We start from the raw sequence: 27,998 nt of genomic DNA on the forward strand, positions 1-27,998 counted from the left end.
CTAAGCCAGAAAGCAGTAGTTAGATCTCTCACTCAGTCTTTGAATCTGTCACTTCTACCTCCCACAGAACATATCCAATCAATCCTTACCATGGCCCACCGCACTCATCCTGACCCCACCCTCTTCCAAGGTCCACCCTGGCCACTCTGCTCCTTGTTCTTCCATGAACTCACTGGGCTTTGCTGGTACTACTCCCTCTGCTGGGCCTCCCGCAGACACAGCCTGGCCCACTCCCTTACACAGTACAAGGTCTCTGCTTGTGCCACGAGGCCTTTCCTGACCACCCTCTGCGAAACCACACTCATGTGAGACTCTCCCCTGCATTACTCGTCTTTGCTGCATTTATCAGTCTGACATGTATTTACTTACTGTCTTTGCACACTGGCATGTAACTGTATAAGAGCAGTTTTTTTTTAAATATATTTTATTGATTTTTTACAGAGAGGAAGGGAGAGAGATAGAGAGTTAGAAACATCGATGAAAGAGAAACATCGATCAGCTGCCTCCTGCACATCTCCCACTGGGGATATGCCTGCAACCCAGGTACATGCCCTTGACCGGAATCGAACCTGGGACCTTTCAGTCCGCAGGCCGACACTCTATCCACTGAGCCAAACCGGTTTTGGCAAGAGCAGATTTTTATTACTGCTAGATCCCTAACAACTTACAGCAAGTGCTCAAGAAACATTTGTTGGATGGATGACTCCATTTCTCTGCACGTCCACTGTGACCATCCATTCCTAGCTGATTTCCCCACAACTGCACCTCACCTGCCAATCTTCTCCCATAGTCTCTTCACACACAAATCTGACCATGTCATTCCCCTGCCTAAAACCCTTCAAAGAGTTCCTAGATGTCCTGAGAATAAAGTCCAAACTCCTGAAGCAAGGCCTATGTGAGCTGGCTCCACCTCCTCTCCCTCCTCTCTGCTCAGGCTCTCATAGGGCTTTTCCAGATGCAGCTCCCCACACACCACTTGTACCTACTTATCGACCAAGTTGCAGCTGAAATGAGGGGCAGCGCAGTGCAGAGGTTAAGAGCCTCACTCCAGTGCTAGACTATTTGGGTTTGAATGTCAGCCCTGCCACCTAGTAGCTTTGTTCCCTTGGGTAGGATACTTAAAAATCTTTGTTCCTATTTCCTCATCTGTAAAATAATAACCAGCTACCTCACAGGGTTGCTATGAGGAGTGTATAAATAAACTCACATGAAGGACTGGCCCACAATCAGGGCTGAGGGTCCACTATCATTACTATTCCTTGCGGACATGTTCCCTGATGCCTCAAGTAAAACCATCCCAAGAAACAGACCCACAGCACCGTGTGATGCTCCTTTGAACTCTTATCCGGTGCTCTCTGCCCCCCGTGGATCATGAGCTCTGTACACGGCACTGCCTCTGCCTATCTTGCTCACAGCCGCATCCCCAGCACCTAAGGCAGCGCAGCCCTCACCAGGGCTGCATTTGGGCCAGGGACACAGAGGGTACAGATCAAGCCCTCCCTAAACATCTCCACTGAGTCTGGTGTCCTTCAGCACAGAAAACCAACTTCACAGCCCTAAGGTGGTAAGAAAAGCTGCCAAAAGGCGCTTTAGGCTGAATTACAGAGACTTGTGAGCTATAAGCTAAGCTCAGTCTCTAGCCTTTTAACCCTTAAAAGTCACACAGTTTGGTTCCCAATAAAAGAGCCTGATCCTTGCCCTAACCGGTTTGGCTTAGTATATAGAGCATTGGTCTGCGGACTGAAGGGTCCCAGGTTCGATTCCGGTCAAGGGCATGTACCTTGGTTGCGGGCATATCTCCGGTAGGGGGTGTGCAGGAGGCAGCTGATCGATGTTTCTCTCTCATTCTAACTCTCTATCCCTCTCCCTTCCTCTCTGAAAAAATCAATAAAATATATTTTGGGAAAAAAAGAGCCTGATCCTCAGGGAGCTCGATGGGAGTGGCTACCCCAGCACTAAGCACCCCACAGGGCAGCAGGCTGCCAGCTACTTACCTCACTGGGCAGGTCACTTCCGAGGCACCGATGAGCACCTTGTGGAGTTTCTAGGGAAAGTTTCAGAACAAGCTCTCCCAGAAGTGGATAAAAAGATCTTAGGAGTTTACCCTAAAGTACTGGGAAACAAGTTGGTGGTGGTGCATAAGCAGGAAGGGAAGTCCTGGGCCTACTTTTCCTAGCCGACTCTAATCTCTAACAGGCAACCCAAAGAGAAAGAAGATCCAGACACCCAGCACCTAGAAAACATAGTTTTATGTAGAGCTCTGCTAGGGAAAGCGAGTGTCAGGTGCCTGTCTCCACCTCCACCACTTCTGCCCAGGGGCTAAAGCCCATGTCCTTATGGATGAGCAGCAGGCTGGGGGCGGGGCCCGGTTCCTCTGGCACCACAAAGCACTTATCCTGGCTCTCAGAAATGGTGACCTCGAAGACGTGCCGGGTTGGGGAGACATCCTGTTCATTGCACGTGTCCAGTACTTCTGGCTCAGTCTGTACTAAGACCACAGTGGGCTCAGAAGCAGCCGGAGGCACAGCAGGTGGGCTGGAGGATGCCCCGGGCTGGTGACTGAGCTGGTGCCGCTTGAGGCTTTGGGGCAGGGTGTAGCCCATGCCACAGGTGGGGCAGCGGTAGGGCTTGTCAGCCAGGTGGGATTTGAGGTGGCGCCTCAGTTTGGTAGCCAGTGTGTACGACCGGCCACACTGGGGGCACGGGAAGGGCCTCTCTCCCGAGTGCAGGCGCTCATGAGCACGCAGTGTGTGTGGGTCTCGGAGGGCCTTCCCACACACGGGGCACAAGTGGGCCTCCCCGGTGTGGGAGATGAGGTGGCGCCTCAGTTCAGAAAGCTGGGGGAAAGCATCAGCACAGTGTGGGCAGCGATAAGGGCGCTCCCCTGTGTGCAGACGCAAGTGCCCGCGTAGGTTGCCCCGCTGGCGGAACGCCCGGCCACAGTGTGGGCACAGGAAGGGCTTTTCCCCCGTGTGGAGTCGCATGTGGTTCCGCAGAGAGCCCTGGTTGGCCAGGGGCCGACCACATATGGGGCACGGGCATGAGGCAGAGGCAGGTGGCACCTGGTGGGTCTTATGATGCAGTCTCAGGGAAGGCCGGCGGGCGAAGGTCTTGCCACACTGGTCACAAGCAAAGGGTTGGGCACCTGAATGTACCACCTGGTGCTCTTTGAGGTCTCGCCGGGTACCATAGGCCTTGTCACACTGTGGGCAGGGAAAGGGCCGTACCCCGCGGTGGCCCAGGATGTGGGCTTTGAAGCTCTCCTCCGAGCTATAGCTCTTGCCACACTCAGTACAAAGGAAGGGCTTGTGGCCCGTGTGTATAAATGCATGCTTCTTCAGGTGGCACAGTTGCAGGAACGTCTTGCCACATTCCCCACACTGGTACCGTCGCCCCCTTTTCAGGGAGCTTCCAGTTGGGACAGGAGGGCTCCCCAGGTGTGCAGAGAAGCTGGAGTGCTGCTCCCCATTCTGCAGGGCCCTGGGCTCTGAGGTCTTTGCTCCGGGTGGACACTGATCACTGGGGCTATGTAATCTCTTGACCAGGGGAGCATGCTGCTGGGTGCCGCCGGCAGAAGATGAGGAAGTGGCCTCACTGCTCTCTCGGCCCTGCTGGGAGGTGGAGCTGCTCTGAAGTTCAGCGGGCACCTGTGTCTGGGGTGGGTCCTCCTTGTCCATACTCCCATCCTGAGGCAATGGGCCAAGTGATAGGCTCTCCTTGGAAAGTTGGTCCTGGGTTTGGGGCTTAAGTCCAAAGCTCACCATACTCTCTGCCTGGATGCTGGGGGGTGATTGGTACCCAAGATCTGCAAAGAGTGGAGTGACGGGGTCAATAGAGACTGCAGCAGATGGTGACAGTGGTACCACTAGGAAATTATAGAAATGTGTCTTTTCCTATTCAGCCCCTAGACTTCAGGGGAGCAATGACATTCATCTTTTCCCTGGCGCACGAGCCCCATACTCCATTTATCTTCCTGCGCAGGCGCAGGTGCTTACTGGGGAAGCACTCCTGGAAACCACAGTGTCCAGACGTCTGGATAATCCCTAGAGTAAGGCCATCTCAGAGTCCCCTTGTTCTGCCCTGGAGACATGAACTTACGGTAAGTTGAGACCACTTCCTCCTCACCTTCGCTCATTTGAAAATAAAGAAACCAATCTCCACCCCAGATAGAAGAATCTGAATGAATTGAAAACTTATACACAACTTGCTATCTTCATCAACATAATCTTACTATTCCCAGAAACTTATTCAGGAAGATAAAAATTGCAAATATTGCCGTAGCCGGTTTTGCTCAGTGGCTAGAGCAGCCGTGGGCAAACTACAGCCCGCGGGCCGGATCCGGCCCGTTTGAAATGAATAAAACTAAAAAAAAAAAAAAGACTGTACCCTTTTATGTAATGATGTTTACTTTGAATTTATATTAGTTCACACAAACACTCCATCCATGTTTTTGTTCCGGCCCTCTGGTCCAGTTTAAGAACCCATTGTGGTCCTCGAGTCAAAAAGTTTGCCCACCCCTGGGCTAGAGCATTGGCCTGCGGATTGAGGGGGTCCCAGGTTTGATTCCGGTCAAGGGCATGTACCTTGGTTGTGGGCACATCCCCAGTAGGAGTATGAAGGAGCCAGCTGATCGATGTTTCTAACTCTCTATCTCTCTCCCTTCCTCTCTGTAAAAAATCGATAAAATATATATATTTTTTAAAAATTGCAAATATTTATATGGTTGATTCCAAGGAAAAGACTCATCGCTCTTCAATAGAAAGCATCAAATGACAGTTTATACCCCAAGACTCTGAGCCTCTTGCCTGAAAATTCTAGCCTTCCTGTGTCCCTGAATCCTAAACTACTATTATGTCCTGCTCCTATCCCACACTGAAAGATCTACCTTATACCAGACTTCAAATTTTCAATAAATATCCAGGCTTTGCCCTACCCCTTCAGAAAAGCTACTAGGGCTCTGCAATGTGCTACCTTCCCTTCTTCAGCCATAAGCTCCGCTTTGGCTTATCAATAGTTTTTTGGTGATAATTTGGGAAGTCAGCATTTACTATAGTATTTGACAGATACCTGTACAAGGTTCTCCTGCATCCTCCCCAGGAGAGGCCACTTCCTGCTGTACGGCAGATTCCACTTCTGTCACCACAGCCATGGCTGCCTCTTCTTCTAGCCTGGACTGGGTGGGGCTGACGCGCTCAGAGGGAGACCGGGGCCACAGTAGCAGCTCAAAGCCTGGCAGCACGACCCGGTACACCTGCAGGTGGAGCCTCTCGCTGATCCACACCGGGGTCACGTTTCCCTCACCCTCCAGCCTGCCCCGCTGCACCAAACTGCAAAGCAGAGCAAGAGCGAGCTCAAAAGACTCTCTTCAAGTGGCCCTCTCTGTAAGCCCAGTTCTTGGTCAGCCTGAGTCCTAAGGACCCCATGCCTTTGATCACTGCGAAAGATCATTGTGTGGGGAATTACAGTCAGCTTCCGGGTCCATCCCATGCCACAACAGAAAGCCGCAAAAGAACTTGACTACACACTCTCCTGTAACTTACCTGGTCCAGCCTGAACTCCGCTCACAAGCACACACGTCTCCCCATAGGCCTGGTGACACGTCCTGAAATAAACCAATAAAAGTCCTTCTCCCATGTGTTTGAGGGGGCCGGAGTGGAGGAAACAACAAAAACAAAACAGACGTAACCTCTCCTAAGATCTCAGATGAAGCCCCTGGAAGGTTAATGGTTTCTGGTTCTGCCTATACTAGACTGTGCTGTCTGACTTTCCATTCAGTAAAAAGCCAAAAAGACTGTCCCCACACCTCCCTCCCAGGGTGTGGAGAATTACTAAACTGAACACATTACTCCTTCTAGTAGGTACCAAACAGAAAAAGTAGTAAGAGGAATATCAACTCTTTTTAGTACTTTTTATGCAATAAAACCCTTTACCCGTGCCATTTCATCGATTGCTCCAAATAATCCTGAAGAATTAAAGGGAGGAAACAGCCATTCCTTTATTTTACACTAGAGGCCTGGTGCACAAAATTTGTTCACAGGGGGTGGGTGGGTGTAAGTCCCTCAGCCCAGCCTGCACCCTCTTGCAAGCAATCTGGGACCCCTTGGGGGATATCCGATTGCCAGTTTAGGTCCGATCCCTCTTGCAATCCAGGACCGCTTGCTCCTAACCGTTTGCCTGCCTGCCTGATCACCACTAACCACCTCTGCCTCGGCCCCCCCTGGCTTCCTCCGTTAAGCTGTCTGGTCTAATTAGCATATTACGCTTTTATTATTATAGATAAATTAAATGAAACATGCCATTTAACTAGCTTACATACTACGGCTAGGATATGATCCCCTGGCTCTCTAATTCCTAAACCTTGGCTCTTGACTTTCATCAACAGTGACGCTATAGTAACCCAGCTTTTAACAACTTTTTGCACCTCGATTCCTAAACTACTGCAGGTGAGGGGAAGAGACAGTTCTGGAGGGAAGGACAAAAGCATCTCTTAATCTCCAGAAATGCCCTGCTGCTTCTAACAAACTGGAGAGCTGTCCAGAAGCTGTCTGAACCGCTTCCAAATTTCCAATGACAAAGATGAGACACCCTATCCCTGCACACCTCCTCCTGCCGTGGTTGCACTCCCTCGTCCTTCCGCTCCGAGGCAGCCTCCTCTCCCAGCGGCCCCCAGAGCAGTCCTGGCTGCAGAGGCTTCCCGACACACCAGACCCCCAAGCGCTGTTTCTCCACGAGTGAGGGGCCAAGGGCTAAACCCTGGGGGAGGGTCTTTAAAGCGTGGACGGCTCGGGTCGGCCAGGCCGGACGGTCTCTGAGGCCCTGAGCACGGCCTTCTGCAGAAGGGCTCCATCCTGAGCCCGGGTCCGGGCGCCGCTCGGGGTCTGCAAGGAGATAGGAAGGCCATGCGGGAGTGAACCAAGAGGCCGTGAGTTAGGCGTGGGAGGCGAAAGCCTGAGGGGTCCATCAGGGCTCCCAGGAAGCCCCTGAGAGATTTGAGGGGGCTCGAGGGCTCTGAAGAAACCCCCAGAGACTGAGGGCACCAGAGGAGGCTTCCGGGATCGGGAGGGAAAGAAAGGGTCGGGGGCAGAGAGTAGACCGGAGGATGTCAAGTGTATCCAGGTCAGGGGTCGGCGACCTCGCAGGTCACTCACCGAACTGCAGGCTCTCCCCCTCCAAGAGCAGCTCCGCCGCCGCCTCCATCCCCGGTCAGGAAAGCCCCTCCGCCGGAAGTGAGCATCGCCTTCTCGGCTCCTCCCGGAAACAGTCATGGCCTGCCAAATTTATTCTCGGGGAAGCATCGTAAAAGTCGGAATTCATTGGTGCACAGGACCGGGGGTTTGGCGGTACCGGTGAAGCAAAACCCTGTCGGGGAACAGTACGGGTTTGGGATTCCGGAGGGCCATCGGAGGGTCGAGTCCCAGAGAAAGAGGAACGAATCGTTCCAGCCGCCTCCTTTTGGGAGGGATGAGTCGGACAGTTATGCTGTCCTACTCCCAGGCGGGCGCGTACCGGAAGTGGGCTCCAGGAAAGGCCTTGTTTGGAGCGGGGAAGGGGTCGGAAGTGGGTTGGAGGTGTGGCGGAAGTGGCTGCGGAGTGAGGAGACGGGGAGGAGGCGGTTCCCTTTTTGCAGCGGAGCCGGATGTTTGCCGAGCTTTGACAGGCGTGGCAAAAGGAGCGGAGCGCGACCGCGGTGAGCTGCTGGGCGCGGGGTCTCCCCGGGTGGTGATGGGGGAAGGGAAGGGCTGGGCCGGGCCGTCTGAAGGGCTGCGGTCCCGACGGGGAGGGTCCGAGGAAGGGAGGAGGGGTGGAACGGGACCTGGGAGCCTGGCCTTCCTGCTGCGGGAATTCTGTCCCACTCACGGGTCCGCAGGGGGAGGACTCGGCTTCCTTCGCTGCCTTCCTCCTGCCCTCTCTGGTGCAGAGTCCCAGTCAGATCGCTGCCATCGAGCAAGCCCCTGGGAAGGGAAAGGCTCGCTGCCCCGATCTGGCGAAACGCGAAGAGAAAGAAATTTGGGGGAAGTGTTCCATCCTGCCACCTATTAGGCCACGCTTTCATCTCAGTTTCATAATCAGTGCACCCAATCCGGATTTTGTAAACCGTGGCGCTCTGTGCAAACGTGATTGTACTTGAAAGTCTTGCTGTTGTAGGATTTGCGTTTTCACCGTGTGGTGCTCCTAGGAGGACGATCCCAAGGCCAGAGAATGCGATTTCAAGTTGTTACCTCAGTTACGTTCGGAGGAGATCAGGGGAGAGGCTTTATTTTGTGGGTGTTTTGTTGTTGTTGTTTTTGTGGAACCTCTCTGAATCTTGAGAATCGCATGAATGAATTACAGTCACTTAGAGAAATATTGAGGGATTGCCCTGCACACTGGGACCGCCTTAGACAGACATGGATTAAAATCTTGACTCTGCTGTATGGCCGTTGGCAATTTGCTTAGTTTCCTGGAGCTCACTGTCCTCACACTGTAAAATGGGCCCAGTCGTACATGCCTCTCAGATGCTGTTGTAAAGTTAAAAGGTAATCTTTGTCCAGTTCTTGGTGCTATACAGCCTTCAACAAATGTTGGTTCCCTTCTCCACTTAGGAGGTGGATTAATTCAGTAGCTACATGTGTCAGATGTAATTCTGAATAGGTCAGGGGTTCTTAAACAGAGAGTCTTAGATGGCATGTGAACCACTTAAAATTGCATACAAGATTTCATGCAAGTGCTGATCTGTCTTAGGGAAAAAGACCACAAATTTTGTCAGAATTTCAGAGGTTCATATGAACCAGGTGGTCACGGTCCCATTCCCGGTCAGGGCACATGCCTGGGTTGTAGGCTCCATCCCTAGTGTGGGGTGTGCAGGAGGCAGGCGACCAACGATTCTCTCTCAGCATGCATGTTTCTATCTCTCTCTCCCTCTCCCTTTTTCTCTGAAATCAATTTAAAAATTATTTTAAATGAATAAGTAAATAATTCGGAGCGGTCCAGACTTCCAAAGGTTAAAACCTGTAGGTAAAAACTGCCTAAAGTGAATCTTGAGATTTTTATAAAGGCAGATTTTTACCTACTGAGAAGGGAAAACAACCTCCCAGTAAGAAGTATTTTGCAGCAGTGGAGCATGGCATGTAGATCCCTGGAGTCTTAGGCAGCCAGGATACTTACTTGCACTATATGTCAGAGTTTCCTCTCACTAGCTTTCTCACCCTCCCACTGAGTGGGAGCTAAACTTCCAGGCTCACAGGCGGCAACAACTGTGGGTTGAAGGGTGGTGAGAGAGGCCAGTGGAGCTGGGAGGAGGGAACAACTGTGATTAGTTATTCTGGAAGAGGAGGTTATGGGGGAGCAGGGGTCAGTTCCGGGAGAACTGACAAAATAGAGGAGTTACTGGAAAAGAGGTGGACTTCCAGTTCTCCTTTGAAACTGTAGAGGATGACCGTCTCCCTCACACATACTTCAGCTACCAGCTGTTCCTTCTGATCCTGCTGTTCACTGCAGCACAGTATTTAGGACCCTGGAGAATTATATTTGTGGAAGGAGCCGTCACTTCTACAGATGAGGACATTTAGGACCAGATAGGAAAAGGACTGCCCAGCATCTTTGCAACTCATTGGTTTAGGCAGGACTGTAATCCAGTTCTCCAAATACCTCATCCCCTGCCTTTTTCATTGCATCAAGCACCCACTGTGGGCAGGGCTGAGGGAGCACTTGGTGCCTGGGCAATGCCAGAAAGAAGGGAAGGAGAGAAGGCTCAAGTCTGGAGAAGGGTTACTTTGAGCTGCATTCTGTCCCTAATATCCAGCTGGGGAGCGAGGGGGCCTTTAGCGGAGCCCTCACAGCCTCCTGGTTGAATGTAGGGAGGAGTATGTAGATGAATCAGCGGTGAAATCCTCAAGACTGAGGTTTGCCTGCCTTAGAAGGTTGAAGGGGACTAGGGGGGCACAGAGTGAGGGGCCCAGCAGCACTCCGCAGGAGAAATGCATTCCCAAATAGGAGAGAGTCTTCATTTGTGTTCTTGGGAAGGGACTTACATTTGGCGGTAAGCAGCAATAGTGAATAAGGGTAGCAAAAAAGACCAAAGAGGAAAAAGGTGGATTTTTTTGTTGTTGTTTTTTGGCTGCTCAGCTTTGGTTCGGGAGCTTGAAACAGCTTTTGCCACTGAGCCAGTATAGTTGCCCTGGTAACAAGATGGTTGTTGCTAGTTACGCAGAACCAGTTTACCATCTAGAGTCCTTGGCTGTGACATGTGCAGGAGGTTGTCATGCAACCTCCGAGTCCCGAGGTGTTCAGGGTCTGAATCCCCGGTGGCAATTCTCTCTTCCTACCCGTGCCTGGGTCTCGTCTGCATTCCTTATCTGCCCTGATGGTTCTCTGACCATATATGTCATTTTTTGGACTCCAGGAATGCAGCAAGCTTAGAGCAGCCTCTTTGGGGTTGGACTGACTGGATTGAATTGGAGCTGCACTCCGTTGCCCAGGTGGTGAGCTTGTGATGAGAGAGGGGTGTGCTTCCCATTAGGGATGAGGGCAGAAAGTGCTGCCTCCAGGCTGCGTGCAGCCCACATCCTTATGGCCAGACCCCAGACCTGGGCAAGCCCAGCTTCGGAGTGGCTCTTCTCCTTCCCTGCCTGCTCTGGCTGCTGTTCTCTTTTTCACCTCTTGTATCTCAGCATTCTGATGATGCCATGAACTTCCCCCTGTCCCATCTGTGCCCTCCAGCCCTTGGGGCAGTCTGTTGACCTTAGCCACCTTGAAGTTAGTGCCTGGAGCTCTCGCAGATTAGAGTGGGCTTGGGAGCCCCCAGGACCCTGCAGATTGTTTGCTATGACTGGCAGGCAGATTCCATCCTCTGCTCCTGGTTCCCTGGGCAAAGCCAGCAGAGGCCTATTTTCTAGGCCCCATGTGGTCTTTGGCCACCTCCTCTTCCCCAAGTCAGGGGTCAAAGATAGAGTAGCCAGGGCCACAGCTGGCCTTTTGGGGTTTGGAGCATCCATATGCTCCTTAGATTTTTATACCACCTCTACCCCATAACTACTAGGGTCTGGAAGCATTCTGTGCTCCCTGACCCCTTAGGAGAGGGGCACGGACCTCTGGCTCTGCAGCTGGGATGATATGACTGAACCAGCAGGGCAGTAGGCAGTGCAGGGCCTGGCACGACTCTTCCCCATCCAGCTGGAGGACCTGAAGGCAGGCGCTGAGCTGTGCCATCCTCTGCCCAGCTGCCTTTTCTGGCAACATGTCAGACAATTGTGGCGCCAGAAGAACCAGAAGCTACATGGAACTCTTGGCAAGGATGAGAAGTGTTCAGGGACAGGGGAGCTTGGGGGAGGGAAGAGTGGGGTAGGAGGCTTGCTCTAGCAGTTACAGGTATGCAGAGGGTGTTGCTGACCCTCTTTACACCTATAACCGCCTCTCCCAGGTTTCTCTCAGGTTCCGCGGGGCGAGGCTGTCGGGGACGGGCTCAGCTATGGACCCACTTTCAGAGCTGCAGGATGACCTGACCTTGGATGACACCAGCCAGGCTCTGAACCAGCTGAAGCTGGCCTCCATTGACGAGAAGAACTGGCCCTCAGACGAAATGCCCGACTTTCCCAAGTCAGGTGGGCACCACTGGATCTCAGGCAGCTACAGGCGCCTTAGATGGGGAGACCCCTTCCTGCTGGGGGGAGACTCTGGGAGGGCAGATGGGGGCAAGCTGACCAGCCCCAGCGTGGGGCTAGGAGCACAAGCCTTCCTGGGGGGAGGGCCCAAGAGCACAAGTCTCAGGGAGAACACTGGGCCAGCCTAGCCCAGACTACCCCCTGACTTTGCCGTGTTCCTCAGACGACTCCAAGAGCAGCTCCCCAGAACCTGTCACACACCTGAAGTGGGATGACCCTTACTACGACATCGCCCGGCACCAGATTGTGGAGGTGGCAGGTAAGCGCCCCCAATTCTGCACCTTTTTCCTCATAGTCTGCACTTCTGGCTTAAAGAAGCCAGTCCCTTGTACCACAGGGTAAGGGAAGGGACTCGGGGAGGGGCCAGGCCCATTCTGTGGTCTGACCCCTGGCCCTGGGTCTCCTGAGCACCATTCTTTAAACTCACCACTTGATTGTGGTGACCACTTGGTCTGTTCACCTGCAACCACTTCCTAAACTGTGACCGCACTGTCTCCATTGGCGGATGGTCTGTGGGGGGCAGTGTGGCCTAGTGGCTTTGAAGTTAGAAAACCCTGGTTTGATTTCTAGCTTTGCTCTCTGAACTCATTTCTTCCGGACAGGGCTGTTGAAAGAACTGTAGTAGTGAATGTATGTCAGGGCCTAGCCCAGAGTACATAGTTAGCCCTGAATAAGTGATCATTCACCTCCCTTCCCTCTGCCCTCATGCCAGCTTTCCTACTCCCTCAGTTACTGGAGAGCAGGCAGGTGCCAGTCCCCTCCTACCTCCAAGGAAGTCGAAGTCAGGGGCCACATGACCCCGGAGCATCAGGTTCCCAGCAGGTGTGTTACCCTGTTGAGAATGGGTACAGAGTAGCCCCAAGGTCTGGCCTCCATGTGCTCCCACCCTCCTGTTCATAATGCAGTACCCAGAAGACTCCAGGGCCTGGAGAGGGAGCAGGGATGTTGATGCCCTGGTTTCTGCCCTCAGGGTCCTACTGCTAATAGAGGAAATTGATTGCAAGATTCTTTGTCTTTTTCCTAATGGTTTTCCATCCTTGGTGAGGCCAGGCAGCTATAAGCAAGAGTGACAGCATGGCCCTGCTCTGAGTCACTGGAATGGGCAAGGGGAGCAGGGAGCACATGGTCTCTGGACCCAGTGTGGTGCTGGCCGCGGGGGCTGGAGGCATCTGGCCTCTCCTCAGTGCTGGGCTCAGAGGTTATCCCTGATGTCAGAGGTATTCCCATGACATCTGTGTTCCTGGATCCTGCCCAGGTCTGAGTTGGGGGCCTTGGCTGTGGCCTCTCTCATCCCAACAGAAGCAAGGCTGAGTTCTTTCCTGATCTGTTCCTGACCTGGGCACAGGACAGTCCCCTGAAGGTTCAGAACTGTCTCTCCTCACTACCAGAGAGGCACCTGATTGGAGCATGGGGGGAGTGGGGAGGGTGCCTGACGTGAAGGAGCCTATCCTGACATCCTCCTGGCCTATGTGGCCAGGTCCCAGGAGAGCAGGCCGCTCCTCTCCCCAGGGGTGACCCCTGTGCCCCTGCAAGCAGAGCTGCAACATGTTTCTATTTCCCCAGGGTGTGATGAGCCTGAGGGGGCCCGGCCAGGTAGGTGTGTTCCTGGCTCTCCCTGCTTGGCCTCTCTGGGCTGTGGATCAGGAAGGGCTCTTGGGGCCGCTTAATTGCAGCCCCACTCTAGGGAGCTGGCAGTGGGCGGTGCCTGGGAGCCGGAAATAGCAAAGAATTATGGGTGGCAGCTGTGTGGCAATACATCCAGAACCTAAGGGAAAGGAGCTTCAGGGACGGCGGGGCCTTGTCCACAGAGGTAGCGAGGGGGTTGGCTGGCTCTGAGCAATGGCCTGGCCTGCAGGCTGGCTCCTCAAGCCTGAGCTGAGTGCTGCAGGCGCAGCGCCCCTCTGGTGGGGTTGGCCCCCATGCCTGTGCCTCTCTGACTGCTGAGAGGAGTTTGGATTGGCACTGCCAGAGTGAGACCTGTTTGATGAGACCATAGTGACCAGCTCCTGGGGGGCCAGCTTCCTGGCATTAGAAACCAGACAAAGAGCCCATGTTGGAATGGAGGCTGGGTTATGTCCCCACCTCCTCTGCAGCCTCTTATCGCTAGCGGTGGCTGTCAGGCTCCACTGTCACATTGAACTCAGTCCACATGGTTCTTCCCAGTGGTATGCTGACAGACGTGGCCCTCCTGAAAGGGAAAAAAAGGCTATTGTTTGTACCATTTGAAATTTCTACCATGGCAGATTTCAAGCTACGAACACGCTATTGAAGTCAACTGGCTTGCAATATTCCTGACAGTTTAACAATATAACAGATATATGAGCCGGCTCCAGGACTTTGCCCAGCCCCCACCTCCCTTCTCCTGGGCCTGCCCTGCAGGTTGTGGGCGGGGCTGGTGGCTGGCCTGGCTGCCCCGCAGTTCCCAGAATGGCTGCTGGAGGAGCTGCTGTTGCTGATTAACACTCAGGCTACCCTGGGAGGAGAATTCTTGATCGGTATCTGGGGAATGCACAGGCTTCATTCTCAGGCGGCTGGTCTTTTCCTGGTGCTTTCCCCAGCGCTGTGCCTCCTCCTCATTGAGCCCTCCCCCAGCTCTGGGAACACTAGTGCTGCCCCGGCTCCTTCTGTCCCTTCAGTCTCCAGGGCAGAAGTCCACTCTCTTCTCAGATCAGGAGGGGAGTTCTGGGCCTTGTTACGTACCTTTTTGGAGCAGCAGTCACCCTGCCTGCTGGCAAATGCCTGGGTCACCAAAGGACTTGGGCACTCGGGTAGGGTGGGGGCGAGACCCTCAGGTTGCCCATACCTCATTCCTCGCCTGTGGGGGGGGGCGGGGGGTCTTGCCTCACTACTCCTCCTTTTGTCCCCCACCTCCATCCTGACTTCATTCAACCTTCCTTTTTTGAACATCTGCTCCGGATTGAGCCTCCTAGTCAGCACTGAGGATTCAGTGAGGGAAAATACACACTCCTTCCTACAAGGAGTGTCCAGTCCAGTGAAGTGGTTCTTAAAGCTGGTCTTTGAGAATGTGAAAAGTGTAGACCTACTGCCCTAGAAAACACATGCATGTGCTTATCATATTTTTCATATGACATCATGGCATTGGTGGGTGCCCATAGGGGAGCCATGGTTGAGGGTCCAGTTTCCCGTGTACAGGGTGCCGGGCCAGGCTCTGGTGGACGGAGCACAGGCTCTGGTCCTTCACCCCAGTTGCTTTACCAGTTACTAGCTCTTCAAATTCCAAAGCCCGGTGAGCTCAGACTTTCTTTCCTGCCTAAGTCCTCAGGTCTGCCAGCCAATGAGCGCTGCCTTACTGTTGGGGGCAGGCATAGAAAGAATCTCTTGTAATACCCATGCTCCTCCCAGGGCTTTACCCCACATCCGGGGCGTTTCCTGTTTAGAGGGGAGTAGGCAAATGATGTCCCTCCCTTCACAGGCTCGTGGAGGAGGCCAGGGCTCCTAAAGCTCTAGACTGTACATGAGGCTGGGCCGGCCAGTCTAATCCTTTGCCCTAGTCTGCTCTTCGATCTCCTGTCAGATCCCTTGGGAAGTAAATCAGAGTAGACCCCAGAGGCTGCCCCTTCCCCCGCTGGCCTGGAAGGAACCCAACACCAAGATCTAGGCTAGGGTATGAGAGAGAGCAAGTGGTATCCGGTTCATCAAAATAGACCTGCTTCCAGATGAACTGCACCTTCTCCCCCTCACACAGGCTTGCAGCGGTTTCTCTGCCTGTAAGTCTGGAGAAATTCTGCCCCAGACTATGGGAAACTCACTGCCTAAAGCAGTCTGATGACCTAGAGGTCATGAACAAACTCAGAAATAGAATGTGCATACTATGTAGTTCTGACTGGTGTCTGTGTGTGGACTACCAGCATTTATTGAACACCTGCCACATGCTTGGCTCTGGACTGGCATGAAAGATTCAAAGATGGAGCTGCTCACAATCCAGTAGAGGAGACAGGCACATAAACAATTACACAGGAGAGTCAGAGCGTCATGGATAATGGTTCATGCTTGAGCCATGAAAAGGGACAGCTGACTTGTCTAGGGAAAGGAGGAGAAGACATAGGCTTCTAGAAGGAGATTATGCCCTGGATGAGTCTTAAGGATTCAGAGGAGTTAGCCTAGAGGAGGGGGGCAAAATTGTCTAGAGAAAGGTCTGTCTAGCATGAGAAACAGCCTACTGTGGACAGGGCTGCGAACACTGTTGTGTCAGAAGTGTGCACAGTGTGAGCCTGGAGAGGCAGGAGCCAAGCCTGGACAATCCTGTGAGCCATTCCAAGGAATGTGGCCAGCAGGACTGGGCCCACTTTGCCCACATTCCAGAAGCCTCCTTCAGCCTCTCCATAGATGCTGGCCCCAGCCCTAGAGAACAGAGTCAGAGCCTTGGCAACCACTTTGGAAAAGTGCTGATTCCTGAGTGAAGTCACTGACCAAGAAGCATCATCAAGGTCATGGCTTATTAAATACGGAGAAGACCCTCAGCAAGGCCTGGGGGATCCTTAGTCCTCAGAGGGAGATGGAGGACAGACTCTGCACTTCCTGGGTTGTGTCAGTAGCTTTCTATTCGCCTCCGAAACAGTCAGGGTTAGGCAAGTGTGGTTTGGTGCTCTGCAAAAGCATGAGGGTGGAGCCGAAGGGAAGGTAGGGACCAGGTCTTGTCCCCATTGATCTTTGCTTGGGGTTCCTGATCCATGCTGACCTGGAAGAACATCTCACTTTTAGGGAGGAAAAACATACGTCTCAGTAGCTCCTTGGTTTCATGACAAAGTCAGATGGTCAGGCCTTCAAATTATGGCTAGCTTTGGACAAATATCCAGACACATTACATCCAAATGAACATTTTCCCACAGCGTTACAAACTCCTCTCAATTTCACGTTCTTTGGAATAACCTTAATGAGAAAGGATATGATTTTTAGAAATGTCCAGAATTTAGAGGCAGGTGTGGTTAATCCTATCTAATAAAAGAGAAACATGGTAATTAGCTGTACCTCTGCTACCCTTCTCATTGGCTAATCAGGGCGATATGCAAATTAACTGCCAGCCAAGATGGCGGCCGGCAGCCAGGCAGCTTGAAGTGAACTTGAGGCTTGCTTGCTTCAGTGACGGAGGAAGCCAGGTTCCCTGCCTGCTGCTGCCGGCCTCTGACCTTGCAGTTTAAGAAACATTGTTGCGGGGGGGAGAGCCTACACTGCAGAAGCTAAACAAAACCCCAGAAACCTGCTTTCAGCCATCAGGGATCTCAGAGCTGGAGTTGAAACAGTGTTTTGATTATAGAACCCAAACAAACCAGATACCTGCTTTCAGCAGCCGAGGCCTCAGAGCTGGAGCCAAGCCTCAGAGCTAAAGCTGGCCCAGAATAAAAAAAAAAGAAAAAAAGCGGTTGGGAGCTTCCGTCACCTGCCAGCCTGAAAACAGCCCTCAGCCCCTCACCCAGACTGGCCAAGAACCCCAGTGGGGACCCCCACCCTGAAGGGGGTGTGACCAGCTGCAAACAGCCATCAGCCCCTCACCCAGGCTGGCCAGGCACCAAAGCGGGACCCCCACCCTGATCCAGGACACCCTTCAGGGCAAACCAGCCGGCCCCCACCCATGCACCAAGCCTCTATCCTATATAGTAAAAGGGTAATATGCCTCCCAGCACCGGGATCAGCAGAGCCGCAAGGCCTCCTGGCACCGGGATCAGCGTGACAGGGGGCAGCGCCCCAACCCCCTGATCGGCCCTGCTCTGTGCGTGACGGGGTGGCACCGCAACCTCCCCATCGACCCTGCCTTGAGTGTGACAGGGGGCAGTGCCCCAATCCCCCAATCGGCCCTACCCTGAGCGTAACTTGGGGTGGCATCGCAACCTCCTGAACCGCCCTGCTCTGTGCATGACAGGGGGCGGCGCACCAACTCCCCAAAAGGCCCTGCTCTGAGCCCGACCAGGGGCTGCACCTAGGGATTGGGCCTGCCCTCTGCCACCCGGGAGCAGGCCTAAGCCAGCAGGTCGTTATCTCCCGAGGGGTCCCAGACTGCGAGAGGGCACAAGCTTGGGGAGGTTGGGGGGGAAGCCCCCTCCCCCCCCCCCCCCCATTCACAAAGTTTTGTGCACCGGGCCTCTAGTAATTCTAATAAAATCAGAAAGTGTTGTTAGTGGTCAAAATGAGACTACTGTTGCCCTGGCCAGTTGCTCAGTGGTTAGAGTGTTGGCCTGCAGACTGAAGGGTCAAGGATTTGATTCTGGTCAAGGGCACAGTCCCTGGCCCTGTTTGGGGCACGTGCGGAACGCAACCAATCAATGTGTCTCACATCAATGTCTTCCTCTTTCTCTTTTCTTCTCCCATCCTCTCTAAAAACCAAAGGAAAAAATATCCTCAGGAGAGGATTAACAGAGAAAAAGAAAGAGAGGGAGGGGATGCTTCTGAAATAAGTGTGACTTTTAAGGTGACTCCTTGGCAAAACAGTTGCTTTGAAGGATGTGACATAAAATTAGCCATTTCTAATTGTACAATTTGGTGGTATTTAGTAGTCACAATGTTGTGTATCTCCATCTCCATGTACTTCCAGAATTTCACCCATACCCATACAAACCCCGTACTCATAAGCAGTCAGTCTGTTCCTGCCCTCTTAGTGGTCATGACAGCCACTAATTTGCTGTCTTTATGGATTTACTTATTCTAGATAACTCGTATAAATGGAGTCATACAATATGTAGCTCTTGGTGACTGGCTTCTCTCACTTAGCATAATGTTTTCAAGGTTCATTCACAGTGTAGCATGTATCAGTACTTTATTCCTTTTTATAGCTGAACAGTATTCCATTTATGGATATACCACCTTTTCTTTACCCATTCATCTGTTGATGGACATTCGGCTTGATTCTATCAGGTGTGGTGTTTTTTTTTTGAAAGTCATGTTATTTCTTTATACCTCAGCCCAGTATCGCTGAGAGCAACCTGTCCCTCTTCCTTCAGCAACACCCCCTCAAGTGCAGGCAGCTGCCCAGAGGTGCATCTGCATGGCCTGCTCTGGCCCCTGTCTTAAATGGTACAGGTCTCCAGGCCTGGCACCTTTCAGGCCCTCAGCCTGCTTCTCTTGGTTCATCTTTCACCCACCATGCTCCATCTTCTCCACATCTAGGAGATGACAAGTATGGACGGAAGATCATTGTGTTTAGTGCCTGCCGAATGCCTCCCAGCCACCAGCTGGACCACAGCAAGCTCTTGGGGTGAGTACCCATAGGGAAGGTGGCGGGACCTGTGCCCAGATCCCCAGTTTGGCCTGTTGTTTTCCTTATTGTCCTTCCCTGTGTGGGGCCATCTCCCGCCCTGAGGGAGTCAGTCCTGGGCTAGGAGTTTTTAGTCCTGGAAAGTGTGACCTTGGCAAGTGTCTTGTCTTTTTAAGTCTCTTTTTCTTCACTTTCCCTAGGGAATATTCACACAGCCCTCCTTCCTTGCAGGAGTGAAGATATTGTGTGTGAAAATGCTTGGAAAAGTAAAATCCTGTCCAAATGTGAGGGCTAATCTGGTTATCCAATGTGGTTGTCGTTCCCCATTATGTGCACAAGTAGTGCTATCTTATTTGGTGCCATTGGCGTCTGTACCTGCCTGGATACTGTTGGCTTTATGTATAAAATAGCTCTGGTTAGTCTGAAATCTCCTGATGCAAGGCAAGAGGCTGATTGAAAGGGGGGGTTTGAATGTGGCGGCCACGGGGAGGTTCCTGCCGGGGTCTGTCACCTGTGTCTGTTGGCACCAGGCACAGCCATGAAGAAACAGGAAAGAATCCTGCTTCCGTGGAGCTCACAGTTCTATTGAAAGTGGGCAATTCCAGAATTGATCGGCCATACCGTTGTCACTGTAGTAATGCCTGCTTCATTGCCCTGGTTCAGCTTCCTTCTCAACTTGCCTGTTGCCACGTGGAGTACATGTTGGCTCCTTACGGTGCCAGTGGTAACGGGGTGCTTCCACTTGGGCTGTTTTCTCATGTGCGAGTATAGTGTGGTTTTAGCTGTGGGGAATGACTGAGGCTGCAGAAGCCGCCGTGGAAGTCAGCCTACACTGCAGTGCCACTGAGGAGCCAGGGGCTGCTTACATCATCCTTAGAACCAGAGCGTTTATTTTCCCTCTTCGAACAAAAAGTATGTTTGCTGTAGTTTTACCATATAAGGTACTTTAAAAACATGAAAAAAATAAAAAAGAAAGCGGGAGTTTGACAAGCCTTGTTCCAATAAACATTACTGAGCCACGGCTGTCAGCCCGGGGCCCACAGCAGGGGCGGGACTCCACGGAGGCAGAGCCCTACTGTGCTCCTCACTGTGTGTACAGCTATGATCTTGCACTTCTTCCCTGACCAGTTGAAAACACTTCCTGAAATTGGAAATGTTTGCACTGCCCATACCACCTCCTTGCAGTTCTGAATGGCTCTGTGCCTGTAGGGTGTGGTGAGGGTCGGAACAGCCCAAGGGTACAGTAGCCGAAGGGGAAGGACTTGGTTGCTGAGTCTCTATAGCCCCAGGGAGCCAGGGCCAGACCTCCCACCAACTCCTCAGACAGGGCAGGCCAAGAGTAGGCCAAGGAACTCAGCCTGAGGGTGACTGAGTCACGGGTCCCTCCACCCCCTCCGCCTCTTGTTTTATCACTTCTGACAAGGCAGTGGAGAGACTCCTGGCCAGATAATAGCCCAAATGGGAGGAAGTCAGAGGGTGGGGATGGGAAAGCACCCGGTTTTCAGGAGAGAGCCTGGTGGGTGAGGGGCACCCATTCTGGGGCTTTGTCTGACTCCAGGAAGCCCCCTGCCATCCTGTCCTCTGTCCCACACAGATCTCCCCTCCCCCACCTGACCTGGTCACAGTCCCTACTGGGAGCAGAGAGGCACGTCCATCAGAGATCAGGCCTGTCCTCTGGTTGTCAGATTCTCTCTAGCTTGGCTTTCCCAGCTGTCACCCAGGTCTCAGGGTTGAAGCAGAAAGTGCCTACACCTCGGATGCAGAAGCCCGATTAGACTTCGCTCTGCCTCTTACTAGCTGTGTACTTGGGGGTGGGTCTCTTCTGAGCCCCATAAAAATAAGAAGTGTGCCCAACTCACAGGGTTGTTGTGGGCATTAGATAAGGAATATACATGAAATGCCACTGTATCCATTTGTAAAGAAAACTATACACAACTATACAAAAAAGTTGCCCATAAACCCCATCACCCAGAGAGAAAACCACTGTTAATATTTTAGTGTATTTGCTTCCTATTTTTTCCTATAACATATACAAGGCTCTCTAGTCAGTTTTGTATCTTATGTAATGTTTTTATCGTCTGAGCATTAAACATTCATCAGACATCCTTTAAAAATTTTTATTGACATATGATATATATACAGAAAAGTGAACCTTGTGTATACTTGATGAATTTTGAAAAACTGAACCCACCCGTGTCAGCCCCTCCCACAAACCTCCCTTCGCTCTTCTAGTCACTACCACAAAGGGCAACCACTGTTCAGACTTCTCACTTCACAGATTGGTTTTGTCTGTAGGAGCATCCTGTGAGGTATTCTATTTATAGATGTCTTGTGATTTATTTAACCAATTCTGTTGTTGGATAGCTAGCTTGCTGCTCAGTTGTTGCTGTTTTTCCATGATAAAACAGGCTACAATGAACAGCCTTCTACAAAAATGTTTCTGTTCACCTCTGCTTCTTTCTTAGGGTCAAAGAGTAGGAACATTTTATAGCTTCTGATAGATATCACTTTATTGCCCTCCTAGAGGTCGTAACATCCATCAAAGGATGAGTGTATTTTCACTACAAGTATTGCTATTTTTTAGTTGCAAAATGCCATCTTTTTATGTGAAAAAACTTTTCTTTGCATATTGTGAAGTGCTCAGTGTATCTAAGGGGTAACGTATTGTGTAATAATAGTGATTGGGATCAGAGTAATAATTCATCCCTAGATACTTCACTTGCCTGCCTGTGCTGGCCGAGCCTAGCACCCATGACCATTGCGTAAGTTACCTTCTCTAGGGTAGATCAGGAGGTACCTGGACACTAAGTCGCATCCTTGGGCACTTTGCCAGGTTCCTTTCTCCTTTCCCTACCCCCTTGGAAGCCCCTGTATTTCCTGCCTCCCAGCCTCCAGTCGTGATCCTGCTGGGGCCTGGGGCTGGCCACCCAGAAGGAGGGCATTCCACTGGATTCCTTCCTTTCTGGATTCTTGTTCATTTTCTTTATATTTCTCCACCTTAGGGGGCTCCACACCGTGTGTGCTTCTTTTGGAGTGGTAGATAGGTTATGAGCATAGGGAACCTGAGATGTGGCTCTTTGGTCAACAAAAAGCCCACGATTGGAGCAGGGACGGGGACCCCCTGGCCACCCCGGTCCCCTCTCAGGGGCAGTGTTTTACAGCCTGGGCTAGGAATTCAAGTATAAGCGGGAGAGCTGCATTGTGGTCAAGAACGCAGGCTTCCCTCGCTGGTTTGGCTCAGCAGACAGAGCCTTGGCGTGTGGACTGAAGGGTCCCAGGTTCAATTCCAGTCAAGGGCATATGCCTGGGTTGCAGGTTTGATCCCAGTAGGGGGCATGCAGGAGGCAACCGATCAATGATTCTTTCTTATCATTGATGTTTCTCTCTCTCCCTCTCCCTTCCTCTCTGAAATCAATAAAAACCAACTTGAAAAAAAAACAAAAACGCAGGCTTTGGCGTTAGATAATTCACCTCCAGGCTCCACCATAAACTGTGACCTTGGGTATGCACTTGACCTCTCTAAGCCTCATTGCCCTCATGTGTAAGAAGAGGATAATATCAGCCTTGCCGAGGCCGGTTTGGCTCAGTGGATAGAGCGTCAGCTTGCGGACTGAAAGGTCCCGGGTTCGATTCCGGTCAAGGGCATGTACCTGGGTTGCGGGCACATCCCCAGTGGGAGGTGTGCAGGAGGCAGCTGATCGATGTTTCTCTCTCATCGATGTTTCTGGCTCTCTATCTCTCTCCCTTCCTCTCTGTAGAAAATCAATAAAATATATATAAAAAAAAAATATCAGCCTTGATTGTTAACAGTGAAGGCATGAAATAATAAGTGCTTGGCAGGCACTAAAAACTTAATATTGATAAATGGTATCATTATTATTGATTTGACGATCCTTTGAGGGAAATGTTATTCCCGTGTTTACTGCAGTTATGTGAGAGGGCTCCAGTTAGAGTCTTGGTCTCCAGACTCCTGGTCAGTGCTCAAAACTGAGAGCTGTTGTTATCATTGCCCCGCCCAGGCCCAACCCCTCCACAACAGCATGGCAGCTGCTGATGCAGCCAGGATGGATGGTGCGGGTCCAGGGGTCTTGGGGAGGGGGTTTGATATAAACACATTCCTGGGGCACCAGGTTCTGTCTTAAAGGGCCCCACCTGTGTACAGGGCAGGCCTGAGCAGGTCTTTTCTCTTGCAGGTACCTGAAGCACACCCTGGACCAGTACGTGGAGAGTGACTACACACTGCTTTACCTGCACCACGGCCTGACCAGCGACAACAAGCCCTCCTTCAGCTGGCTCCGGGATGCCTACCGGGAGTTTGACCGAAAGTGGGTTGGGGCCCAGGGGTGGGCTCCAGGGCCTGGAGCAGGTGGCTCTGGAGTCAGCAGCTCTGCCAGGTTCTGGGCTGCCCTGTGCTTGGGCAGGAGCTTATTCCATGCCAGGGGAAGTCAGGGTAAATGCAAAGAATGAGAAGTTGGAACCGCCTGGGCTCAAATCCATTTCTCTACTTATTCATTCTGTGACCTTTCATGTTACTTAACCTCTCTGAGCCTCCGTTTCCTAATCTGTAAAATGGGGCAGCAATGATACTTTGCAGGCTTGCTATAAGGAGTGGAATCAGAAGATGTATATAAGAACATACTCTGTGTCTCCCGTGCCACACCCACTCCTGAATTCCCACTCTCCCGCCACAGGTACAAGAAGAACATCAAGGCCCTGTACATCGTGCACCCCACCATGTTCATCAAGACCCTGCTCATCCTCTTTAAGCCCTTCATTAGGTGAGCAGGCCGAGGGCGGGATGGTGGTCTCCCCGTGCTTCCCCTTGAACTCTGAAGCAGATGCCAGAGGAGGCCAAGCATCCTGGGGACACACCGTTTGGGGCTAGGCCTCTGTCTGATCTGGCTGGGCTGCTGAGGGGACAGTGGAGGTCTGCCGAAGCCGGGGCGCTCCCCAACCCGTGCCCTTTCCTCCATCGGCAGCTTCAAGTTTGGACAGAAGATCTTCTATGTGAATTACCTGAGTGAGCTGAGCGAGCACGTGAAGCTGGAGCAACTAGGGATCCCTCGCCAAGTGCTCAAGTGAGGCTGGGCAGGGGCTGTGTGTGCCCACTGGATGGCATCTGTGTACACGCGTGTCACGTTGGTGGGGTGGGGTGTGCCGGCCAAGGGGAGAGAAAGCCTTGAGAATCCCAGGATAAACAGAGGAAGCAGATGTAACGATTGAGAGACAGCACATGAGGAGAGAGTGTGAGTTCAGATTCTGTTTCTGTCACTTAAAGTGACCAGATCTCTTTACTTATTTATAAATTTTTTTTATTTCTGAGAGGAAGGAAGGAGAGAGATATAGAAACATCAATGATGAGAGAGTACCATTGATTGCCTCCTGCATGGCCCCCACTGGGGATCGAGCCTGCAACCTGGGCATGTGCTCTCACCAGGAATCGAACAGTGACCTCCTGGTTCATAGGTTGATGCTCAACCACTGAGCCACGCCATCTGGGCCGGATCAGAGCTCTCTAAAGCAGCGGTTCTCAACCTGTGGGTCGCGACCCCTTTGGGGGTCGAACGACCCTTTCACAGGGGTCGCCTAAATACATCCTGCATATCAGATATTTACATTACGATTCATAACAGTAGCAAAATTACAGTTATGAAGTCGCAATGAAAAGAATTTTATGGTTGGGGGTCACCACAACATGAGGAACTGTATTAAAGGGTCGCGGCATTAGGAAGGTTGAGAACCACTGCTCTAAAGACTTTACATTCTCCTGTGTAAAGCTGGGTTGTTACATAAATCCAATGAACTAGCCTGTGTAAAAAAAAGCCCAGGGAGTGCCTGACAAATGGGTTATCGTAGCGTCTACAGAACCAGGCAGAGGGCCTGACCGTCCCATCTGCTCCCCAGGTATGATGACTTCCTGAAGTCCACACAGAAGAGCCCTGCAACAGCCCCCAAGCCCATGCCCCCACGGCCCCCACTGCCCAACCAGCAGTTTGGGGTCTCACTGCAGCAGTGAGTATGGGAACGGGGCACCTGGCACCTGGAGCCCAGGACAGGCTGTAGACCCCGCTCACTGCCCTTGTGCCCACAGCCTCCAGGAGAAGAACCCAGAGCAGGAGCCCATTCCTCTCGTGGTCCGCGAGACGATTGCCCACCTGCAGGCCCACGGTGAGTGCCAGGGCCCACCTGTCCCTACGACCTGCTCAGGGTCCCCCATCCCCTCAGGAAGCTGCCAGGCACGGCTGGGAGGTCCCATGCGCACCCGCACTTGCACTGACCCTGACTGGAACCCCCAGATGGAATGATGGTGGGGAGTTACATGTGCCCCAGAACTCTGAGGCTCACCAGGCCCCCCGTTTCCCAGCTCTCACCACTGAAGGGATTTTCCGAAGGTCTGCCAACACCCAAGTCGTACGGGAGGTACAGCAGAAGTATAACATGGGTGAGTGGTCCCAGGGGTGTCTAGCTCACGTGTGGGCGCTAGGGTGGAGGGGTTGGGGGCAGGTGTGTGACTGTTAGGGGCTTCCCTGCCTTTTGCTGCCCTAAAAACAAGGGTCCCAGGCTCCGTTTCTGTCAAAGGTTCTATGGCATCTGCTAAGATAACATGGTACCTCTCCCACCTGGCTGTTCCAGGCCTGCTCCCTCATTGGTCAGGCTCTGGGTCCTGGGTTCAGGGTTATTCGGAGACAAGGAATAACTGTGGTGGGAGTCCCACTCCACCCAATGGCCTGAGTCTGCATTCCCTGGTCATAAAGGAGGAGGTGATGGCAGGTGCAAGAGGCTCTCCTGTAGGAGGCCGTCTGAGGACGGTCAGGCAGTGGGGACTCCTGGGCCTCTGGCCTCCCAGCTCCGCCCAGCTCCCCTTCATCTTCCTCCCCACCCACCTCTAGGGCTGCCTGTGGACTTCGACCAGTACAACGACTTGCACCTGCCAGCGGTCATCCTCAAGACCTTCCTCCGGGAGCTTCCTGAGCCCCTGCTCACCTTTGACCTCTACCCTCACGTAGTGGGCTTCCTCAGTGAGTGCCCTCTCCCATCCCAGGTCTGAGCTGCGTCTGCTGGTCTCTGCTGGACTCGGAGCAGGCGGGTTTGGTTAGGGTCTCCCCCCTGGTCTTGTGTGAGGGCTACCTGAGCCAGCCAGCCTTGGGCCCCTGTAACCCAGGCCCCCATTCTTCATAGACATCGATGAGAGCCAGAGAGTGGAGGTGACGCTGCAGGTCCTCCAGACGCTGCCCGAGGAGAACTACCAGGTGCTTCGTTTCCTTACTGCCTTCCTGGTGCAGGTGAGTCTGCCTCTCACCTGAAAGGGGGGAGGAGCACCGGCCTCTGCTGCTCTGGTGGCCGGTTGCAGGACGTGGGAGCTGGGTCTGTGGCCCTGCTGCAGCCCTGATTTCCCTCCACAGGTTTCTGCCCAGTGTGACCAAAACAAGATGACCAACACTAACCTGGCTGTCGTCTTTGGCCCTAACCTGCTGTGGGCCAAGGATGCTGCCATCACTCTCAAGGCCATTAATCCCATCAACACCTTTACCAAGTTCCTCCTGGACCATCAAGGGGAGCTGTTCCCTACTCCTGGCTCCTAGGGGCTCAGAGCACAGCCCCTGCCCACCAGCCCCCTTCTCTGATAGCCCTTCCTCTGGGAGCCCCAGTTTGGACTCCTGCCCAGGAAGGGGTCATGAGGCCCGAGGAGATGAAGCTGGAGACAGCCAACTGGGCAGCTCCTCCTCCCCTTCTTTCCAGTCCACCTCGCTGGCCCTGGAGGCCTTGCTGTTACCATGGGACATTTTTCTTCGCCTTATACTTCTCCTGCCTCCTTGGATCCCTGGTTCCTGTGGGGCTGTGCAGAGCTGGCCCTGGCCCTTCCAGTGGGAGGACTGGCTCCAGCAGTCCTTTCCTGCTTTCTCCTGCCTCTTTCCCTGGCAGCTGCAGATGCCAAAATCACTGTCAGCTGGGATGGTAGCTGGGCTGATCCGCCCCCTCCTGATTGCCGGGGAATGAAAGGCTGAGCTGGCTTAGGCAGGCCATGCTGAGGCTCCTCTCTGTCTGGGTGAAGGCCTGGGTGCAAGCCCCCTGCTCTATCCTCCCCTCAGCATGGGTACCTCCACCGCTAAGGAATTCAGCCTGGAGTCTGCTTCCTGTTTCTGCCTTTTTTCCCACGCATCCTGGTCAGCTTTTCCCATGTGGCACTGCCCCCAGAATGTTCTAACCCCTGCTTCTGCTTGGACGCAGCTTGGATGACATGGCTGAGTTCTTGCATCCATTAGAGATAGATAGCACCCCGGGTACCTGAGTAGGGGAGCAGGCTCAGCCTCTATGCCTTGTCTAAGGACAGCCTCTAGGCCAAAGGCTCTTGCAGTCCTGTGTGTTGTAGAGTCACACTGGTCTCTGCTCTGGCCAGAGATGACTCGGTGCCTCAGGATCGCAGTGGCTCCTTCCTCCTACGGGGGCTCCTGAGGGGCTGGGCAGAGATTTTGCTAGTTAGGTCTAGCAGCCTTCCCCGGGGAGTACCAGTCCCAGGCCCTGTTGTCTTTCTGACAACCTGGACTCCAGTGATGGTGGCTGTCCTGCATTCCAACTGTATCCTTTCTAATTACACTCCTTCCTGGTGAACACCGAGAACGCCCCTCCTTCCTGTAGTCTTGACTTCTGGCAGGAGGGAAAACCCAGAACAGTGACCCTGTCCCCACAGCCGTGGCCAGAGCCTAGAGCCTTCACCATGGGGGTCCTCACTGACCAGCCCAACTCCTTTTGGGCGCTCTCCCAGGGCACTGGTGTGTCAGGACTCCCGGTACCTGACTGGCTGCTGGTTCTGTTAGTCCCTGTGTCTCTAGCCTGGGTACAGGCCTGTGCTTCCTCCCCTACTTTGTGTACCAGGTGTTCACAGCCCCTTATCCTGGGAGCCTATGGATCTATTTGGTCTTCCCCTTTCCCTGCCCCACTAGTCAGTGGGGACTGGGGGAAGGCTTGTACTGTGAATCAAGTGTACACATTCACACTTCATGAATTCCTTGGCATCAATCATGTATTTCACCTCTGCACTTTTTGTATTTCAATAAAAATGGAGATGGAAACTGCCCATCTGACTATTAAAGAAGTGGGCATGGCGTTTCTGAACTGGGTGGGAAGCGTGTGGCTGCGGGAGAGAAGATGGG

General features: G+C 52.8%; 3 protein-coding genes across 5 annotated transcripts in view; 1 reads left to right on the plus strand and 2 right to left on the minus strand.

Moving 5' to 3' along the window:
• Window positions 1-27,998, minus strand: part of F2 (coagulation factor II, thrombin) — a 236,153-nt gene that overhangs the window by 17,566 nt on the left and 190,589 nt on the right. The window lies entirely within an intron of this gene.
• ZNF408 (zinc finger protein 408) lies at window positions 2,231-8,739 on the minus strand. Of its 2 annotated transcripts, none has more exons than XM_059709469.1 (6): window positions 7,858-8,739; window positions 7,149-7,359; window positions 6,601-6,878; window positions 5,541-5,602; window positions 5,068-5,327; window positions 2,231-3,805 (listed from the first exon to the last, which is right to left on the minus strand). In XM_059709469.1, exons 2-6 carry the CDS (start codon window positions 7,195-7,197, stop codon window positions 2,280-2,282), a joined length of 2,175 nt encoding a protein of 724 aa, XP_059565452.1. In that variant the 5' UTR covers window positions 7,198-7,359; window positions 7,858-8,739; the 3' UTR covers window positions 2,231-2,279. The 2 variants fall into 2 exon arrangements, with proteins under 2 accessions (XP_059565452.1, XP_059565451.1); XM_059709468.1 differs by lacking the exon at window positions 7,858-8,739 and adding an exon at window positions 7,507-7,623.
• On the plus strand, window positions 7,608-27,940 carry ARHGAP1 (Rho GTPase activating protein 1). Of its 2 annotated transcripts, XM_059709488.1 has the most exons (14): window positions 7,608-7,687; window positions 11,399-11,579; window positions 11,803-11,898; window positions 13,203-13,232; window positions 18,759-18,846; window positions 23,040-23,171; window positions 23,538-23,624; window positions 23,826-23,924; window positions 24,751-24,858; window positions 24,938-25,014; window positions 25,211-25,288; window positions 25,737-25,865; window positions 26,026-26,129; window positions 26,250-27,940. In XM_059709488.1, the coding sequence occupies exons 2-14, from the start codon at window positions 11,447-11,449 to the stop codon at window positions 26,427-26,429; spliced, it is 1,341 nt and encodes a 446-aa protein (XP_059565471.1). In that variant the 5' UTR covers window positions 7,608-7,687; window positions 11,399-11,446; the 3' UTR covers window positions 26,430-27,940. The 2 variants fall into 2 exon arrangements, with proteins under 2 accessions (XP_059565471.1, XP_059565472.1); XM_059709489.1 differs by lacking the exon at window positions 13,203-13,232 and having other exon boundaries at window positions 7,613-7,687.

Source organism: Myotis daubentonii, chromosome 9 (assembly GCF_963259705.1).
Source record: "Myotis daubentonii chromosome 9, mMyoDau2.1, whole genome shotgun sequence".
Taxonomy (NCBI): domain Eukaryota; kingdom Metazoa; phylum Chordata; class Mammalia; order Chiroptera; family Vespertilionidae; genus Myotis; species Myotis daubentonii.

What these genes read in the sequence shown, in the direction of transcription:
- ZNF408 (XM_059709469.1), bottom strand. Translation starts at nt 7,197, where the DNA reads ATGGAGGCGGCGGCGGAGCTGCTCTTGGAGGGGGAGAGCCTGCAGTTC. An exon ending in GGGGGAGAGCCTGCAGTTCG is followed by an intron (nt 6,879 to 7,148) that starts GTGAGTGACCTG and finishes ATCTCCTTGCAG; the next exon opens with ACCCCGAGCGGCGCCCGGAC. An exon ending in CGGAGTTCAGGCTGGACCAG is followed by an intron (nt 5,328 to 5,540) that starts GTAAGTTACAGG and finishes TCTGCTTTGCAG; the next exon opens with TTTGGTGCAGCGGGGCAGGC.
- ARHGAP1 (XM_059709488.1), top strand. Translation starts at nt 11,447, where the DNA reads ATGGACCCACTTTCAGAGCTGCAGGATGACCTGACCTTGGATGACACC. An exon ending in GACCACAGCAAGCTCTTGGG is followed by an intron (nt 18,847 to 23,039) that starts GTGAGTACCCAT and finishes TTTCTCTTGCAG; the next exon opens with GTACCTGAAGCACACCCTGG. An exon ending in TACCGGGAGTTTGACCGAAA is followed by an intron (nt 23,172 to 23,537) that starts GTGGGTTGGGGC and finishes CTCCCGCCACAG; the next exon opens with GTACAAGAAGAACATCAAGG.